Here is an 18,080-nt window from a genome sequence, read left to right as displayed (position 1 = left end):
GTGCTTGCTGTTTACATTTATTAGATCTCATGTATTGATACCACTGGTGCTGTGGATCATGGGCAGTCCCTGAAATGTGTTCAGACACGCACCTTGGTCTGTGAGTCTGAGCATTCAGATTCAGTGATTAAAAATAAGCCATTGATTTTTCTAAAGTTCCATTTGCCTTTCCTACTGTTCATTCCCTTTTCTTTGCTACTGCAGTCCTTGCTACCTGTGTCCAGACATGAATTCATTTGGGGCAAGTATGAAAGGAGAATAAAAGCAAGCACAATTAGCAAATTATGTGTACCTACCTTGCAGACAATTGTAAAAAAAAAACTGGACACTCACCAAAACTGTCTTTGTTAGTCTTCCCACTGTTTCAACAATCACCAACTCTTACTTGGGGCCCATCGAAGTAGCTCATGTCCACTAAAAGTGCAACATGACAACATATGGAAAGGAACCCTATAGAGACTTTTTTGTTAAACAGTAATATCCTTTTTGTTTAACCAGATACAGCCATTCCATCGCTCTCGCTTGTCACCAGACTCCGTTGAAAGAAACAATATTTATAACTCGCACATCATTGTTAAACACACTTCATTCAAACAGGAAACATTATAAAACTCAACTGTCTCAACTGTCTTTGTTAGTCTTTCCTCTGTTACAACTATCACCAACTCTGGTTTGGTTGAAATAAACCTTTAAATCACAGCCTTATATGAGAAAAGAAACATTTGTTTGTATCGCTCTCTGTCTGCTCTTCTCCGCCTTCTCTGTTCTAATCTACACACAGTCCTTAATCTTCACTCTTCTACTTATCTACTTCGTTGCTCTCTCTGTGCTGAGTCCATATCATATTGTTACTATTATTCATATTATTATTATTACTCTGAGCTTAGCCTAGCCTACTGGCTTATTAAAATATCAGTGTTTTTGGATAAAAACTAGTTGATTATATAATGTCAGACTCAGGGCTATGAGCCCAGTAGAGTAAGGCCCCATCCACACTACTCCGTTTTACTTTACAAACGGGGAATTAAAAAGAATATGATCTCCGTCCACACCAGCGTTTTAGCTGCATTTTGGAGTTGATCACTGTCTATATTAAAACGACTGAAAACACACAGCTAGTGGCCGTTCACGTACACTGGGTATGCGCGTCTCAGTGTAAACATGAAGCAGACGGTCTATTCCCTAGTTACAGAAGATTTGGTGAAAGAATAATTAAATACAGACGAAGAATCAGACCAGTTTTTTTTTGCATGCACCAATAACGAGCTGGGGCTGTTACTGAATGTAACAGGGAGTGTGGTGGTGGGAAACAGACTGGGAGTCGTCGCAAAGTAAACGGCAACATGCACAGTACAAGTGTAGGCAGATAAGTGTTATTTGCACAGTACAGAATATTTTAATAAAAATACCACGTCAAAAACCTGGGCAGTAGCATCGTGTTTCTGCTTTACATGACTTATGAGACCCAATCAGAGAGCCGAGCGTGAGCGGCTGCGCCATCGTTTCTAAAGTCCTCCGTTTTGGCCCGTCTTCACTAAAACGCAAAAGGGGGTCAACAGCATTTCCAAAATTCTCAGTTTTAGGTCTTCGTTTTCGCCATTGTAGTCTGGACGGGAGGTGCAAACGTAGCAAAAGGTCTCAGTTTTAATTTGAAAACACAGTAGTGTGGATGGGGCCTAAGGCCATGTATGCCTCTACAGCTTCTGTACACATGAAGGAGTGGCCTGAGAGGGGTCTTGGAAGGGACTGTGAGCAATGGATCCTGGTTTTTGAAGGCTTCTCACTTTCTCTAGTTGGCACCAGTTTTAAAAAATCCTGGAAAACTGCTTTAAAGAATGCTCGCTATGGTCTTTTTTTTTTAAGGGTGCAAACCATCAGCAAATTACTTGATAGGATACTCTTCTTAATTAGATCCTCTTGGTACACCCATGTTTTCATGGACAAAGCTTCCTAAAAGGCATCCTCAAAGCTACCTAATGCAGTATTGTAGATTTCAAGACAGCACACCTAATTTTACTTTCAGGTTTACAAAGAAAAGCAAAAGAAATAGAACACACCACAGCATTATCTATAGTACATTCTTCATCCAGCTGCTCTACACCAGAGAGTTTTCTGACATGCTTTCTGCTGCTGCAAATGGACTATTTGCATGAAGAACGGCAGCATGAACTGTATGAAACAGCAGGCTGCTCATGTCTTTGTCATTCTTCCCAAAGAATTGTCCCTTCTGCAGGGTATCAATGACTGAGGTGTTACAGTTGGCTAGGAGAACACTCACCCTGATCTCTTTGTATTCCTTGACCAGCCCTTTAAATGTGGCCATGCCTGTTGAGTCTATGAACGGGATGGCAGAGCAGTCTAAAACTATCGTGTGGAAATCCAGTTCTCTTTTGATCAGTCCAATAACAACCTGTCTGTTGTTTTTATCTCCATTTGCCTTTGCCTGCTTCATGGACATGTCTTTGGCCTTCTTCTCAGCCTTTCTCCTCTTAGTCATCTCCAAGAAAGGTTCAACACCGACAGCTTTGTAGAGAGATTTGAGAAATGAGTCATTGTTGGCGTAGTACAGGGGAGCCTGGAAGCGGAAGACGTGAACCCGAGGTGGTGGCATGAGGTTCTTGTACTCATCCATGTCCTCATAAAGATCAGTGTCACTGGCACGGCCCAGGAGAGAGACCTGATGTCAGACATCAGATTAGATTAGACTATAAGATTACTTTAGCCCAGTATTTGTCTTAACGAAACATTTGGTCTTCGTAAGTCATGGCTGATATGGTGGAGCTTCTGGTCTGCAAAATCTGCCATAAATTTTCAAAACTTTTCACAATCTGGAAATATTTAGATTTGTATCAGCAACCAGTATTTGCATGAAGTTCATTACTCACCTTAGGGTTCTGGGTCTTGAAGATGATGCAGATCATGGAAAAAACTATTCCAACCAGGAGGCCCAGCTCTACACTGATCAGAGCCGTGGCTGACATGGTGACCAGCCAAACAATGGCGTCATTCCGGCTGGTACGCCACTTCTCCGGGATGTCCTTGAACTTCCTCAGTGCCCCCCGAAGGCTGACAATGATGATACAGGCAAGAACACACTTCTGGAGAGCATAGAAGAACGGTGCAAAGAAGAGGAGAACGAGAAGGACGACCAGGGCGCTGATCAGACTCGATAGCTGACGAAGGAGCAGAGAAATGGAGGGAAACGAATACATAGGAAGAAGGAAAGAGAGGTTTTATAGTGAACACCTTCCATAAAGTTAACATGAACAGATAAAATAAAGTATGTTTTGCTGCTCTGAATGCTGGGGCTCAGGCCTCAGGACAGACTTCACTGATGTTCCTAGAAATTATTTCCTCACATAAGAGAGCAAGAATTTGCTATAACCTCCAAAATGTAAAATCAGTATTAGACTTTTGCAGAACTTTTTACCCCGAAGCATTTCTGACAGGACAAAGATTGTGGAAGTTTATAATGCAAACAACTTTTTTTCATTATTCGATAGAAAATCTGAAGAGAGCAACAGGAAATGTGGGAGAGAGAGAGGGGATGACATGCAGCAAAGGGCCCGGCCACTGGGGTAAGCTTCAGCCTTGTACATAGAATGCATGCTGTAACAGGCGCCCATAATGCAAACAACTTATAAAGACCTTGCAGAACTTGTTTCCCTAACGTGTTTTTGACATGACAAACTCTGTTGACGCACAATCCCTGGAGCATCCAATTAGTTAGTCATTGTGCAATTCACCTTCTGACTCAACCTTGTTAAACAAATAAAGGTAGAGAGAACATTTTTTTCTTTATAATCATGAGACAGAGCTGTTAACACATATTCTTTTATATAAGTGCATTGCAAACTGGAAACCACAAAGATCTATAGTGGATTACATAATTTTACAGCAGTAGGTAGCTCAACCCATATCTATGTGTGTCACATTAAAGCTTCTAAGAAAACATGCCATCCATATGAATCCTCAAAACAAAGAAAACGATTGGACCAATCATGAAAAAATTAACATTTTCAAAAGTATGAAATTCACCTGAGTCTGGCAGCCTGTTGAGTCCTTCACCAAGGTTTTTGCCAGTGCTGCGCTGGTCGTCATACAGTGGAAGAAGGATGGGATGATGTTACAGAAGCCAATGGCCAGCATCTCTTGGTTGGGACGAACTGTGTAGCCATTTTTCTTAGCAAACATCTCAGACAGAGACACCGTGAAGGCAAAACTACAACATAAAATGACATCTTTACCAAATGGAGGCTGCAAGAGAGCTTTTCAGACCTTATTTAAACATGCATATTGGGTGATTATTAGAAGATAGCTTTATTTCTGCATCCATAAATCTTCTAAAATTAAGATTCAGTTGTCTTGCAAGGATATCTCTTTAATCGGCTTTTTAAAAAGTATTAAAATGCTACTTGATAAGTGTTTACCAACATTCAGATGAGTTACTTTCCTTTTTTTTCATGACATAAATGATACAGGAGGAAATGTCTAGTTGTGAGTATTTTATATGGAAAGTGCAATCAGAACTCATTCTGGACTATGAGGGCATGCATCACTGCTTGACGGTAATCCAGCAACTAAATTGCAACTGTAATGACCCAGATAAGAGACATGTTGATGCCAAGTAAATATGGTGTTAAATTTGCACATTGTACATTACCTAATGACAGCCAGAGGAATGGCATCCAGTGCCACCCGTGGCATCAGACTTAAACTGGGCACCTGGGGAGGAATGAACCCTGTGGGGATGTGACCGGAAATGCTGGAGCTGTAACGGCTGTTAAGTTCCCCGAAATGGCTGGCAAGTGTCGCTCCTGCCACTACTATCAGCTCAGTTGGCAGGGGGATCTTTAGACGATCCTTGTAGCGCTCCTGGATCTCTTTCCCTGCCACTTTGATAAAAAATTCATTGTTATTCTAAAGAAAATTAAGAATTTGGTTTATACTCAAGACCATTACTAAACAACTCACATAAAAGAAATTACAGCAGGTAACTCAATGTGTCTGTGAAGATTCTCAGTCATCCAAGTCATAGTTATCCACAGAAGGTTAATCACTGGCAACTGGATTTGGCTGAGACATTTCGCCTATCATCCAAGAGGCTTATCTAGTATCTTCAACCAAGTCTAGTTGCCCTTGATTTAACCTTTCTTAAAAAAACAATTGTATTGCTTTTTTATGCAACAGAACCTTTAAGGGCAGTACTTGGACTCCCCCCCCTCCCCATGTCATTCTAGGAAGTGTACTATATCATTAATTCATTCAGTGTGAATGAGAATCTGATGGGGAATATGTTAAATATTGGTCTTTACCTAAAATAGAGATACAGATGGCGCTAGTGATGAGGTCACACAAGTTGGTCTTCTGAATGTTTGCGAAAATGTTGATCCAGGTAACAACAACTGTGCCATAGCCCTGGTGACGGGGAATCTTTAGACCCAAAAGGTATTTAGCCTGCACGGTCAGAATGGTGAAAGAGGCTCCTGTGGCAAAACCATCTAGCATAGGAGCAGAAAGGTACACAGAGACGAAGCCTAGCCGAAACACAGCCATGAGCACCTGGTGAGGGGATCAGGAAGTAGAGCAGGAGAGCAAGATAGATTGGGATGTTAAAAGCGAGTCACTTATCAAATGAAATATCATATGATTAACATCGTCATGGTAAAAAAAGATGTTGGCCATGGTAAACATTTTACCTACTATACATGAGCGTGTTAAAATTGTCAGTGTGGCCATGTTAGCAGTTAACTCAAAGCAACACTGTGCCTACGTACAGCCTCAAAGAGCTGCAAGCATGGCTGTATAACTGATTTTTGAAACCTACATTGTGGTTTGCTTGCTAGCAGTCTTACCACCACAAAAACTATTGATTGTTAATCAATAGATTGACATGAAAGTATCTGCAGCACCGTGTATCACCCAGGTCCGCACACATACGTGTGGATCCTCTTGTGTGCACTAGATACTAACACCACTAGCACCACTACTGGACAAAAGCTGCACAGGGTGCCTTTAATTCAGAAATACAGTGTATTATATCATACAATATAGCTGTGGGGCAGACTGTTTCTTTACCTGGTAGAGGCCTGCCAGGAATGTGAGGGCAGCAGCAACGCTAATGGAGTAACACTCCCTCCCGCACTGCAGACCCATTAGCTCCACACTGTGAAGTTTACCCGCTGTGAGATTAGTGTCCAATGTGGCATTAAACACATCCGGTCCAGATGTTTTGGAATCTTCATTGAGGTCAAAACCCGCCAGGAACATCTCCTTATCCACCACCTGCGGGAAAGTACAAACAACAAGCAACAAATCTTAATTAATCAATCATAAAACCTAAGACATAAGACATACCTAAGACATACGTATTCCAAATGAGTAAATGTAAATCATAAAACCTTAGAAATACAGCTGCAAAATATTACAATCCTCAGCGACATTAAACAATCAATTACCTTAATAGCTTAATGACCACTATTGGCAGGAATTACAACAATGTAAATGAAGACCTTTCTGCACAACTGTCTGTCACAGAGTCTGACTTACATACTAATATTTATGTGAATGTTGAAAATGGAAATGTCCTTCCAATGCATGCTGAATAAGTGTCGAATATCCTTTTATGGTAATCATAAATTATACGTTTAATTAATCTTCATCCTTTTGATGGATTTATTTTTATCCCTCAACATTTCATTAAAGACCCAAAATGTATGACCATTGCTTGCCACTTGCGATCCATTACCTGTCCAACCATAAGGCTCATGAGGCTGAAGATCCCCACAGAGACATGTCTCGACGTCCCCATGAGGAAGTATATGATGTTGGCGTAAAATGAGGTGTATAAACCATAGATGGGCTGCACTCCTGCCAGCAGGCAGTAGGCGATGGCCTGCGGTATCAAGACAATACCAACGATCACCCCGGACATAGCATCGCCCCAGATGTATTCTCGGAGCTTGTATTTAGGCAGCCAGTGTACCACAGGGAAGAACCCAGTCAGGGTGGATCGGACTTTGGGCACGGAGCAGGTCACACTCTGCTTCAGCTTGGATTTGAGGACTGAAACTGTGGGCTGTCGCTGGCGAACCTGCCGTTCCAGGAGAGGGGGGGGGGCCCATGGGGTTTCTGTAACCTTGGTGGCCTCCTCCATGGTCTCAGGTAGGACAAGGAAGCAGCACGGTGAGAGGAAGAGGTAGGGGGAGTGGATAATGCAATCAGCAGTGCTCCTGGGCAATCATCAAGGAAAAACGAGGGAGAGAGGACAGACAGGGAAACGGAAACAATGAATATCAGTGGCGATGACTTCACTCAGTAGATAAGATATTGTATCTTCCTGTTAGGTCACTTTCACACTAAGCATGTTTGCTGTGTTATATTTAAATAATGGGGCACTACTCATTACAAGACCACTTTAATCAGTAGGAACAGTGCTATTTGTATTTTTTGTCATCTTCTGAGAGACCTGCAGTGCAGTTTGGGAGAACACAACACAACACCTGCAGACATTGACCCCATACACAAAGGATTATGGCCTGGGTAAGGTACTCATTTTAAGATGTGAAAGGGGAGCAGAATAACATGAAGTCATGACTGATACTCAGATTAAAGGTGCCCTGTGGAGTTTCCTTGCAAACAAACTTGCCAAAACACATTGTGTGCATCCTTGAGGTCTAATAAACACCCTGAACAAAAGCCAAATTTTAAATATATATTTACAATCTAATATTTTAAATCCTACATTGTTTACAACAATAGTTACTAGCTTGCAGTTTTCTTCTTTCCAGCAGCAATGTGTGTTGAGTTTCTGCTATGAAAACATTATAGGGGCTCACATTGTTCTTAGCTGACAAAAACTGTTCAGGTTACCTTTAAGCTCTTTCTTCTATAAATTACTAAAATAGGAATCAAGTTTTTAAACAGGCAGGACTACATTCTGTCAAAATGTAAACTTGTAAACTCCACCCAAATACAGGGTCAAACTTTAATTTCAGCAAAATACATGTTCTCAATCTTTTATGGATTCCGAACCAGATTGAACCAGAAAGATTAAATGTTGCATCTGAATGGTCCCTAGTTTATGACGGAAGAGTGTACTTCTGAAAATATAAACTTCTGAATCTGCCCTTTTGTGTGAATATTTAGTCAGGATTACAACTGAAGTGTTATGGCGAATGAGTTATTTCCAAAAGAATCCAATGATTTAACAGTTTATTCAACAATTGTGTTAAACTTCAATGAATAGTTTGTGTAACTACGGACTGTGTAGTGTCTTTCTTGGTAAAGTTAATGGACAGTTAATTAGCCCCTTTTCCCAAAGCACCGGTTAGTCAGTGACATATTTTTCACCGGGAAGCATTCAGTCAAGCCACTGCCAGCGTCCATGAAAATTCATTTGGCTACACTAAAGTGTTCAGTTGTCTCAATGAAGTTTTTGCAGTGCGAAATGAACGTTGACAATTCAGTTGGAAGTTCAGAATCGAAATTATTAGAATTGTGTTTCTATTTATGGTATAAATAAGGTATATGCTGTTTTAAATAATAGTTCTACCATGCCCAAGCAAATCTGAATAGAAAATGCTGAGACAATAGTATTGATAATTCTAAATGTAATAATTCAAGATGAGGCGCAACCACAAGGCTGCGAGAGAATATGAGAGAGTTACTATAAAGGGCCATGCCAGTACGAGTGGGATAAAAAGAAACATACTGTGGACAGTGGTATTCTTTACAATATATATGTATGTCTATGAAGTGTCTTTGTGACAAATGCTTTGTTAAAGGAATTATTGGACTGAAAAGAATGACAGTATTTTACCAGGTAATGTCTTTATATTATTGGCTGTGAAAATATCATGGACAGAAATGTTTATTTTGGAAATCCAGACATTCTGTGGTATTCATTCATGGAGATATGGGATATGTTCAACAGTACAAATGTGCACAATCTACTTTTAAATGATGATTTTACTTTATGTATGCAATATTTACTTATAATGAGTTAAAGGTGTTTGAAGTTTGAATATTGTGGTTTTCACATTTTTGGTTTCAAAAATGTTTACTCAAGTTCTAAATGCTTTACATAGCTGCTGCTGTCACGGTCAGCAGTGCGTTTAGGCAGGTTTAACAGGTTTTTACAGGTCTACCCAAATACAGACACTTTACTCTGCAGGATTGGTTTTCTTGAGTTATTAAAAGAACACATTTCACACAACTTACTTTGGAAATGCCCAGAACTCAAAATGTCATAATCCAACTTAAAACTGTGACTCCAAACAGAAACAAAAATCCAAAAAGCAAATGTAAAGTCCAAATCCAAAAAACACAGAACAAACAAATATCCAAACAGGGATGAGTATGACTCCACGAACATACAGACAGTGAATGAAAGGCTGCAGGCAGATGAACAGAGCAGGGAAACACATGCCATTACATGATCACAGCTGACAAAGATTGAACAGAAATGAGGACAATAAATACAGACAAACACACGAACAGGGAGGGTACAAACAGGTCAGACGCTCCAGGTAATCGAAGGGAAGACACAGACAGGAAACAAAGCTAGGCAAGAAAACAATGACAGACGGGAGCCTTCAAAATAAAACAGGAAGCACAGGAAACAGGAAAATACAAAAACCCCAAACCGTCACAGCTGCTGTCTATAACAAGTACTGAAGCATCCTAGTGACATGTTGAAACAGTGTGATTACTGTCTTTTACAATCAAACTCATAAGCGTCAGTGTTATGGTCAAGACGCAAAATCGAACTGCTGCTTAAACTAGTTACAAGAAACTATGTCTGCAATTCTGTGTTAACATGTGCAATTTTATTGATCTTAATTCTTAAAATGTATATTACCATATTTACATCATCCAGGTGCACCTACCATCCAGGTGCACCCACCTTAAATCAATCACAGACTCACTCCTGGACCCCCTGCAGTTCGACTACAGAGCCAACAGGTCTGCAGATGATGCAGTAAACATGGCCCTTCACTACATCCTCCAGCACCTGGACTCCCCAGGAACCTACGCCAGGATCCTGTTTGTGGATTTCAGCTCTGCTTTTAACACCATCATCCCGGCCCTGTTGCAGGGCAAGCTCTCCCAGCTGAGCGTGCCTGACTCCACCTGCAGGTGGATCACTGACTTCCTCATGGACAGGAAGCAGCACGTGAGGCTGGGAAAACATGTCTCTGACTCCAGGACCATCAGCACCGGTTCCCCTCAAGGCTGTGTTCTTTCCCCCTTCTCTTCTCCCTGTACACCAACAGGTGCACCTCCAGTCACCAGTCTGTCATGCTCCTGAATTTTGCGGACGACACCACCCTCATTGGGCTCATCTCGACCATCTGGTGATCTGGTGCAGCCAGAACAGTCTGGAGCTCAACGCTCTGAAGACCGTGGAGATGGTCATGGACTTCAGAAAGAGCCCAGCCCCACCCTCCCCAGGCACCACTGTGGACTCCTTCTGCTTCCTGGGCACCATCATCTCTCAGAACATCACCTCCCTCACCAAGAAGGCCCAGCAGAGGATGTCCTTCCTGCGGCAGCTGAAGAAGTTCAGCCTGCAAAAGACAATGATGGTGCACTTCTACACCGCCATCATTGAGTCCATCCTCACCTCCTCCATCACCATTTGGTACGCTGCTGCCACTGCCAGGGACAAGGCCAGGCTGCAGCGTATCATTCGCTCTGCAGAGAAGGTGATTGGCTGCAATCTTCCTTCTCTTCTGGACCTGTACTTTATTTATGTCGACTGTATGTTTGTCTACGTGTAGCACCTTATCACCACAGCAAATTCCTTGTATGTGTAAAACACTACTTGGCAATAAAGCTCCTTCTGATTCCGATTCTAAAATCAGGTTGTGGGCAGGTTGGAGCAAAAGCCCCTCAAAAGGTCTGTGCATTTCCCTGACGCTGGTGCTGTGTGTTGTGGTCTGATATGTGGGTTGAGGACAGGGTTATTATAAAAGTATGTCAGAGCAATGGGAAGACTAAGAATATGTTTATATATGGACAGCAAGAGAGCCCAAAACCACGGAACTGCATGGAATCAATCCTGGTGCTGCTTATGGAAAACTGAAATGGCGATGTCAGCCTTTTAGTGAGTGATTCCAGGCTGAAATATCTCAGCAACTATAGGATGGATTGCCATGACATTTTGCACACACATTCATGGCTCCTGTCTGGCATAGATATGTCCCTCTAGGGGTGAATCATCAGGTCAACATTTAAATTTGTCGGGTACTTTGGTTGATGGCCAAATACGTGCAAAACTAATGACAATCCCATCAGCCTCAGCTGTGCTTTGTGTTTTGTGCTAATTAACAAATGTTAGCATGCTAACACTCTAAACTAAGATGGTGAACATGATAATTAATATACATAAACATCAGCACGTTAATATGAATATGATGTCATTTTGAGCATATTAGCTCGTTGTAACTTAAAGCATTGACAGCCTCACAGGCCCACTAGCACAGACTCTGCCTGAAAATGTGGTCTTTTATCACCATATTTAAATGATTATCATATCTTGCTTTTCACCGAGCCTTCAAGTGTGGCAGTTCAGAACAACTATAAACATGTTTGCATTCCAGTGTGCTGTGACAACACATCATACAAAGTAGTTTTTTATAGCTTGGTCTTGTTACCCTGCAAATACAGTAAGTGGCCATTGTCATTTCTCTATAACTGTGCTCTGCTATTAATACCTATAATCTTTGCATACTGATGATGTCAACATTCGCTGACATAAAATCTCAATACTGTTTATTTAAGTGTTAAATTAGCCATGCATTTGTGGTTTTTATGTGAATTAAATTTGAAGGCCATAATGTATCCTACAGTTGTAATGGAGTTTAAGCATTACATGATGTTTCAGTAGGTTTCCACAGAATATGATACCATTAAACTGGTCAATTGGCATTTAAACCCTTAACTGACACTACCTATTCAACTTACACACCATGTCTCAGACCCCATTAAACACTCTAAATCATGTGTTATCGGCCTCTGCCATCACAACAACACTGGTATGTGCTGTGATTTAGACTTCCTGTGGCAGCGCTGGCAACTCTCAAGGACTGATATGACGGGGATAAAGAATAGAGGAATGCTTTTTAAATGTTTACTTTCATCATGTTTGTTGTTTTGCAGTTCAGATTTAAGTTTCATCATGCTTTTCTTCTTCTTTGTTGATTTTTCTACTCACTGTTTCTAGGCTGTTTTAATTAGCAGGACATTAAATGTTAACATTGCATGGAAATTACCCTTTAAAAAACAATACAGAGCCCAGTCAGTGTTCATAAGGGTCTTACAAATCCTTGAGATAAGTAACGACCTGTGTAGTTTACAGTGTAGCACACAAAATAAAAGAACACCTTCTAAAAAGAGAATACAAGAACTACTTTACATTTGTGTTCAACACTCCTGCCAGCAGATAAAAACGGTCCACTGAAACAAAGTTTTCTTTCAATGAGAGAAAGACAGACACCTGATTAACTGCTTAATACGACAGGAGTCACAATGAGGACCTTCTGGGACCAAAAAAATAAAATTTGTTTCAGTGTCAACCCTGAACAGCCCTGACAACTTAATTAAAGCGGTTTTCAGTAAACCATTTCTAATCAATGTTCTCCGCCTTTAATCATGTGATATAAAAGCACCCACCACTGCTTAGAAGTGACCTGAAAGCTTCCTTCCTTTGCCTTCATGTATATTTGAAATCTTTTTGATCCAGTTATATTAGGAGACTAAAGGGGCGAAAATAACTGACTTCACAGCCAACAACATCTAGCCGATATTTGGTGGGATTTTTTCTCTACTCACATCAAATCATGTCAGGTCCTTAATATCACAGCAACAATATCACCCTGTTTTCAATCTACCGGTCCAACCTTTTTTTCTTTATTTTGTCTTGATATAAATATGAATTAACTACAGAAATATAATTAATTGTTATTTACTATAGGCAGGCAAGTGTTGGTCAAAAGTATCAAGATATGTGATATTCAAATTTTTTGAATCCTTTGTAGCTGATGTTGATTTAGAGAACAGGTTGTTTTAAAAAGATGCAAATCATTGTCCAAACCTTCATGTTTAACTAACCCTGCAAAGCCAACAGTCAAGAGATGATTTTCAATAAATTTGACATTAAAGAAATTCATAAAGGTAACAGTCAGGGCTGCAAACAATGATTTCTACAAAAAAATGCTCTACTCAAGTGCTTGATTTTAATGAAGCATTTTGAACATGTTGATTCAGGTTGAAAATGATTCAAGAAAAATACAAAACTTGCTTGTTACTTAGTTCCCCATGGTGATTGGGAAAGGTCTCATGCGGACCAACCGACACCTCTCCAATTCAGTAACGCTCTCCAAACTGGAGTGGAAACCACCTTTTCTTTAACAGAAAATTTTCCCGCAGATTGCAAATCCAAATCAAACTACAGCAGAACTGTGGGATACCTTGTAATTCTTCCCTGTCCAAATGTAGTTAATACAATACTCACATAAAGACAATGATTGTAGATACACTGTAGATGGTGAATGCAAAATGTTAATGGGACTGCAGATTTAATAAAGATTCTCTGGTCATATTGTAACTATTCTTCAGATGCTTTCCAGGTGGAATAAAAAACAACTTTGAAAACGTCATTGGTCATTTCTTCGAACATCTAAATCCAAATTATAGGAGCTCACAGTTCCAGTCAGTAATGTGTGGTAACGTACTCACCTGCAGAGTCACTGCCACAGGGACAAACAGGAACACAAGTCTCTGATGTGATGTATTAGAATAAACTCTGTGTTGATTGCCTTAACTTCTTCTCATTCTCTGCCTGTCTGTCTCTCTCGCTTGCTCTTACACTCTCTGTATGTCTCTCTCCGTCTCTGATGTCATCCGAGCTGTCAGACAGCAGGAGATGTGAGTGTGATCATCACTGCTGGATAAATAGTAAGATAAGAGCGGCCCTTTGCTCACCCTCACACTGTTCCCTATTGGCTTGTTCACCAAGAGTGGGTGGGGCTTGTCATATTTTGCACCAACTGAAAAATGTGTGTGTGTGTGTGTGTGTGTGTGTGTGTGTGTGTGTGTGTGTGTGTGTGTGTGTGTGTTTGTGTGTGTAGAAGAGGCAACTATGGGAAAGAGGTGTATGTTTAAAAACCTGCAGAAAGAGTGGATTATATAGCAAACAGAAGATAAGGTCTGCCTGAGGTGCAACAAGCAAAGAAGCACTGCTGTTATCTGTGTTACAGCGCAATAAACACCCTACAAGTATTGTGTGTTTATAAACAGTGCAACTAACAATGATTTGTACCTGCCAGGTCAGATATAAACTAAGACGCATGCAGGCTGAAAATAGCACACAGGTAAAGAGCTCATAATCAGAAGCATGAGCCAAGCGCCTAAAATCTGAAGTACTAATTAATACTCTCACATATTTTGAAAGGGTGTTTGATGTTGTAAATAAATGCTTTAAAGTGAAAAACTAAACACACTGCTGCATTTTTTCATTCAGCTGCTTTAATACACACTTAATTGAACTTTAGATTTAAAAAGTTGTATAGCCTTATTAGTAGAAAATGTACTTTGTATGCCTACCATTTTTGTTTCCATTTTATTTCATCATTGTACGAATATCTCCTGGCATAGTACTTGTACCTTGCTAGAGAAAAAGTAAGCAAACATCTACAAACAAATCTTGTTAAATAAAACAAATTTACTAGCCCAGTCTGCATTGTCTTATATGGGTCTCATAAATCCAGTCTGACTTTTTCAGGCAGATAAAAGACACAGGAGCTAAGTAATGAGCCTGTGTAGCTTTGATGTATACAACACATAAGGTAAAAGAACCTCTTCCATAAAGAGAACACAAGAAGTACTCTGCATTTGTGTTCAACACTCCTGCCAGCAGATAAAAACGGTCCACCGAAACAAGGTTTTCTTTCAATGAGAGAAACACAGACACCTGATTAACTGCTTAATACGACAGGAGTCACACTGAGGACCTTTTGGGACCAAAAAATACATTTTGTTTCAGTGTCAACCCTGAACAGCCCTGACAACTTGATTAAAGCTGTTTCTGTAAACCTTTTCTAATCAATGTTCTCCGCCTTTTAATCATGTGATATAAAAGCACCCTACCACTGCTTAGAAGTGATTTGACTTTTTGTCTTTTCCAGGCAGCTGCTGTTTGCTGTTTATTTCATTATACTATCCACCAGTGAAGACTTGCACCTTGCTTGAGAAAGGTCTGTCTGAGAGTTCAGACTGGTTTAAAAGATCTTTCAAATAATTTTAAATTACCACAAAATAACGTGCGTACAGGATGTTCACTGTGGATTACTTGTTTACAGAAAGCTTCAAACAAGTCTCTGCAAGTTGATTAAGAAAGGAAAACAATGGCTCCTCGGCATTGGCGTCGCTAGACCCTTTTCACTGAGGCACGTGCACCTGTCTTCATGAGCTGTGCCCCAGTAAAATGGTAAGGTTTTTTGGACATATAGGGCACTGCAGTCATTTTAGCTACAAAACATCTGCAACGTCTGGTTACACTTTCAAAATAAAACTACAGGTGAACGTTGTGAACATTGTGAACATTGTGAAAGTTTTCAAAAAACAAAACGAGTCAAAGGTGGAAGCCAGTTTTTACAACTTTGATGAGAGGATGAAGAGGGACTGTCCTTCTGGGCACAAGAAGAGAAAAAAACCCGGGTACAACAGTCAGGCAAACAATTGTGTTCTCTCTTCTCAAAGTCTGATGTCTGCAAATAACAGTAGGTTAATGTAGTGTGACCATATTTTAGTTTTCAAAAAAGAGGACAGTGGGGACAGGAGGCAGATGGACACCTGCAGTGGGTGGAAGGTTTTGGCTGGGGGCTCTATCCACCTGGAGCAGGGACTACCATAAATTATTGTATTAGTGGGCCTAAAACATTATAACAATAAATAAAAAGTTCAATGTTAGTATAATACTTATGTATTTTAGTATGATAATAATATATTGTATAATATATTTATACACTTTATTTGGCTAATGTCAGATTGTTGTAGGCCTATTTGTAAGATTTCAACATCTTATTGAGATTCAACAATTCAGCGGATTCACAAATAAAACAGTATTCTGTCTTGTTAAGGTTTGATTAGGGCTAATATTAGTGTGGACTAATGCCAGATGGAAAGCAATGGATTCACATTGACTATTGACTATTAAAACATTGATTAGCGGGACAGACTGGCCAATATGGACTGACATCTCTCAGTAAATATTTAACATAACTTTTTCAGACATAGTATGTATAGTATTTTACTTTTGAAAATGTATTAAAGGAGACCTGTGGGAGCCAGCATGAATGGGCAACCGTGAATAACAACCTGCATTCTGTATTTACTGTGTACTGTCTCCTGCTCAGAGGCAGGAATTATTTCTACTGGCAGACTGCATTTATATTCTTTATTTATTGTTTGAATCTGTATTTATTGAGATTGTGAGTGTGAATTCATTATTGAACAACCCAGAATATGATTATTGTGTCTTTTGAACACTGGAAATGATTTAGTAGGCCAAATGTTTCAAGGGAAATTTAAATTATGTAACTCATATCAAAAGTGACGCTCAGGAATTATCAGCCTCATGTGACTGAATGGAAATGATGATAAATCATGTAAAAAGTGTCCCCAACTCTCTCTGACTTTAATTGTATCCATAATAACGCTCTACTTCCCGTAGAGTATGTGAGCTTAGAACAATTGGCAAATGCCGCAAGATCAGGTAAAAGGTGGTTCCCACTTGGTGCAGCCGGAGAAAAGCAACTGCAGTGTCCAGACTCAGAAAACTGCAGTCACCTTGCTCCTGCAAGGTTTTAATGTCATGTGACATGGTGACCTTTTTGCAGCAGACATCACGTTAAGTCAGACCTGCGAAGCGCCACATAAAGTCAAACACACCTAAAGGCTTCCATGAAGGCTGCTCTCGTGTATTCTTGCATGTGTTTACCAGTCAGTGACAACAGATCTTAAAGTGAATCAGCATAGTGCTTTGTAACTTCTCATTTATGGGATAAATGCTAGTGATATCATGTTTGTCACTAATAAGAAATAAGAAAAGAAAAGACTCAGTCTGATTTGTTTTTCATTCACTGTCTGAAACAAAAGAGTGTGTGTGTATTACATGCTAGTCTGAATGGCATCATTGTGTGTGTGAAGACATGGCAGTTTAGTACAGTCACGGTTAAGATTTGAGTCACAGTTAATATATGAGTCACATTTGTAACCCACCACAGATACATCAAGGGAGAGGATGCTGCATTTTGGTATGTGTGCGTAGTTAACATGACAATTCCCATGCCAGGGAGAGTGGAATGTCACTGACAACACCAAACAATTGAAAGATGCTGGGAGTTTCCGCCTGTCCTGTCACCTTTGTTGCAAAGCAAAAGCGTGCTCAACCTGAGAGGATGCGCTGCCCCTTTAAATCCACCAGCAGAATCCATCTGTCTGCATGTCAGCTTAATCACATCGGGATTTTTGGACTTATTTTGTTTTTCTGGTGAAATGCAAGCCAAATGAGGGAGGACTCACCCAGAGAGAAGGAGCAACTCAACTGCAAATAGGAAGTAACATCGGCCATGCCTTCCTGACTGGTGCTTCTGCATCCACCATCAGTCTGTTTTCCTCTATACTGCCGTCCACTCGCTGACTGCTTCAGCCTTCTTCCTGCTTCCGTCTGCAAAGCATGATGGGAGCAGCACCCCCCTGTCTTATTTCTGTCTGGATTGAAGCTAGACAGAGGGGGAGGGGAGAACGGAGGAAGGGAGGAGGGAAGGGAGGGGGGACTGGTGGTAATGGATGATGATTACCGTGGTAACCACACATGGTGGTGTGTGTGTGTGTGTGTGTGTGTGTGTGTGTGTGTGTGTGTGTGTTTTGTGATTTTGGTAATGTGGATGCATTTACAGCATGGTAACGTAATGTACCCACTGTTAACACCTGCAATAGTTAGTGCTGGTCATGATGTTTCAAGCGTCTTTGTGTGTTTATCTTTGTGAAAATTGGCCCATGATTAATGTTGT

The 18,080-nt window shown here is 40.5% G+C and overlaps 1 protein-coding gene across 3 annotated transcripts; it reads right to left on the bottom strand.

Moving 5' to 3' along the window:
- Positions 1-1,418: 1,418 nt before the first annotated feature.
- slc26a1 (solute carrier family 26 member 1) lies at positions 1,419-17,716 on the bottom strand. Of its 3 annotated transcripts, none has more exons than XM_038734441.1 (8): positions 17,590-17,716; positions 6,749-7,232; positions 6,079-6,285; positions 5,316-5,562; positions 4,664-4,895; positions 4,039-4,222; positions 2,886-3,173; positions 1,419-2,677 (listed from the first exon to the last, which is right to left on the bottom strand). In XM_038734441.1, exons 1-8 carry the CDS (start codon positions 17,661-17,663, stop codon positions 2,096-2,098), a joined length of 2,298 nt encoding a protein of 765 aa, XP_038590369.1. In that variant the 5' UTR covers positions 17,664-17,716; the 3' UTR covers positions 1,419-2,095. The 3 variants fall into 3 exon arrangements, with proteins under 3 accessions (XP_038590369.1, XP_038590370.1, XP_038590371.1); XM_038734442.1 differs by lacking the exon at positions 17,590-17,716 and adding an exon at positions 13,744-13,937; XM_038734443.1 differs by lacking the exon at positions 17,590-17,716 and adding an exon at positions 9,223-10,010.
- Positions 17,717-18,080: the final 364 nt, after the last annotated feature.

Source organism: Micropterus salmoides, unplaced genomic scaffold (genome assembly GCF_014851395.1).
Source record: "Micropterus salmoides isolate LMB-PRFRI ecotype aquatic unplaced genomic scaffold, ASM1485139v1 Ms_hic_scaffold_20, whole genome shotgun sequence".
In the NCBI taxonomy this organism is placed as follows: Eukaryota; Metazoa; Chordata; class Actinopteri; order Centrarchiformes; family Centrarchidae; genus Micropterus; species Micropterus salmoides.
Note: the sequence above shows the minus strand (reverse complement) of the source record. Positions and strands in the feature narration are given on the sequence as shown.

Excerpts from the sequence above, each read along its gene's own strand:
- slc26a1 (XM_038734441.1), bottom strand. The coding sequence starts at position 17,663 with ATGCAGAAGCACCAGTCAGGAAGGCATGGCCGATGTTACTTCCTATTT. Across the intron at positions 7,233-17,589 it reads GAGTTGCTCCTTCTCTCTGG|GAGCACTGCTGATTGCATTA; the intron begins GTGAGTCCTCCC and ends ATGATTGCCCAG. Across the intron at positions 6,286-6,748 it reads TGAGCCTTATGGTTGGACAG|GTGGTGGATAAGGAGATGTT; the intron begins GTAATGGATCGC and ends ACTTTCCCGCAG.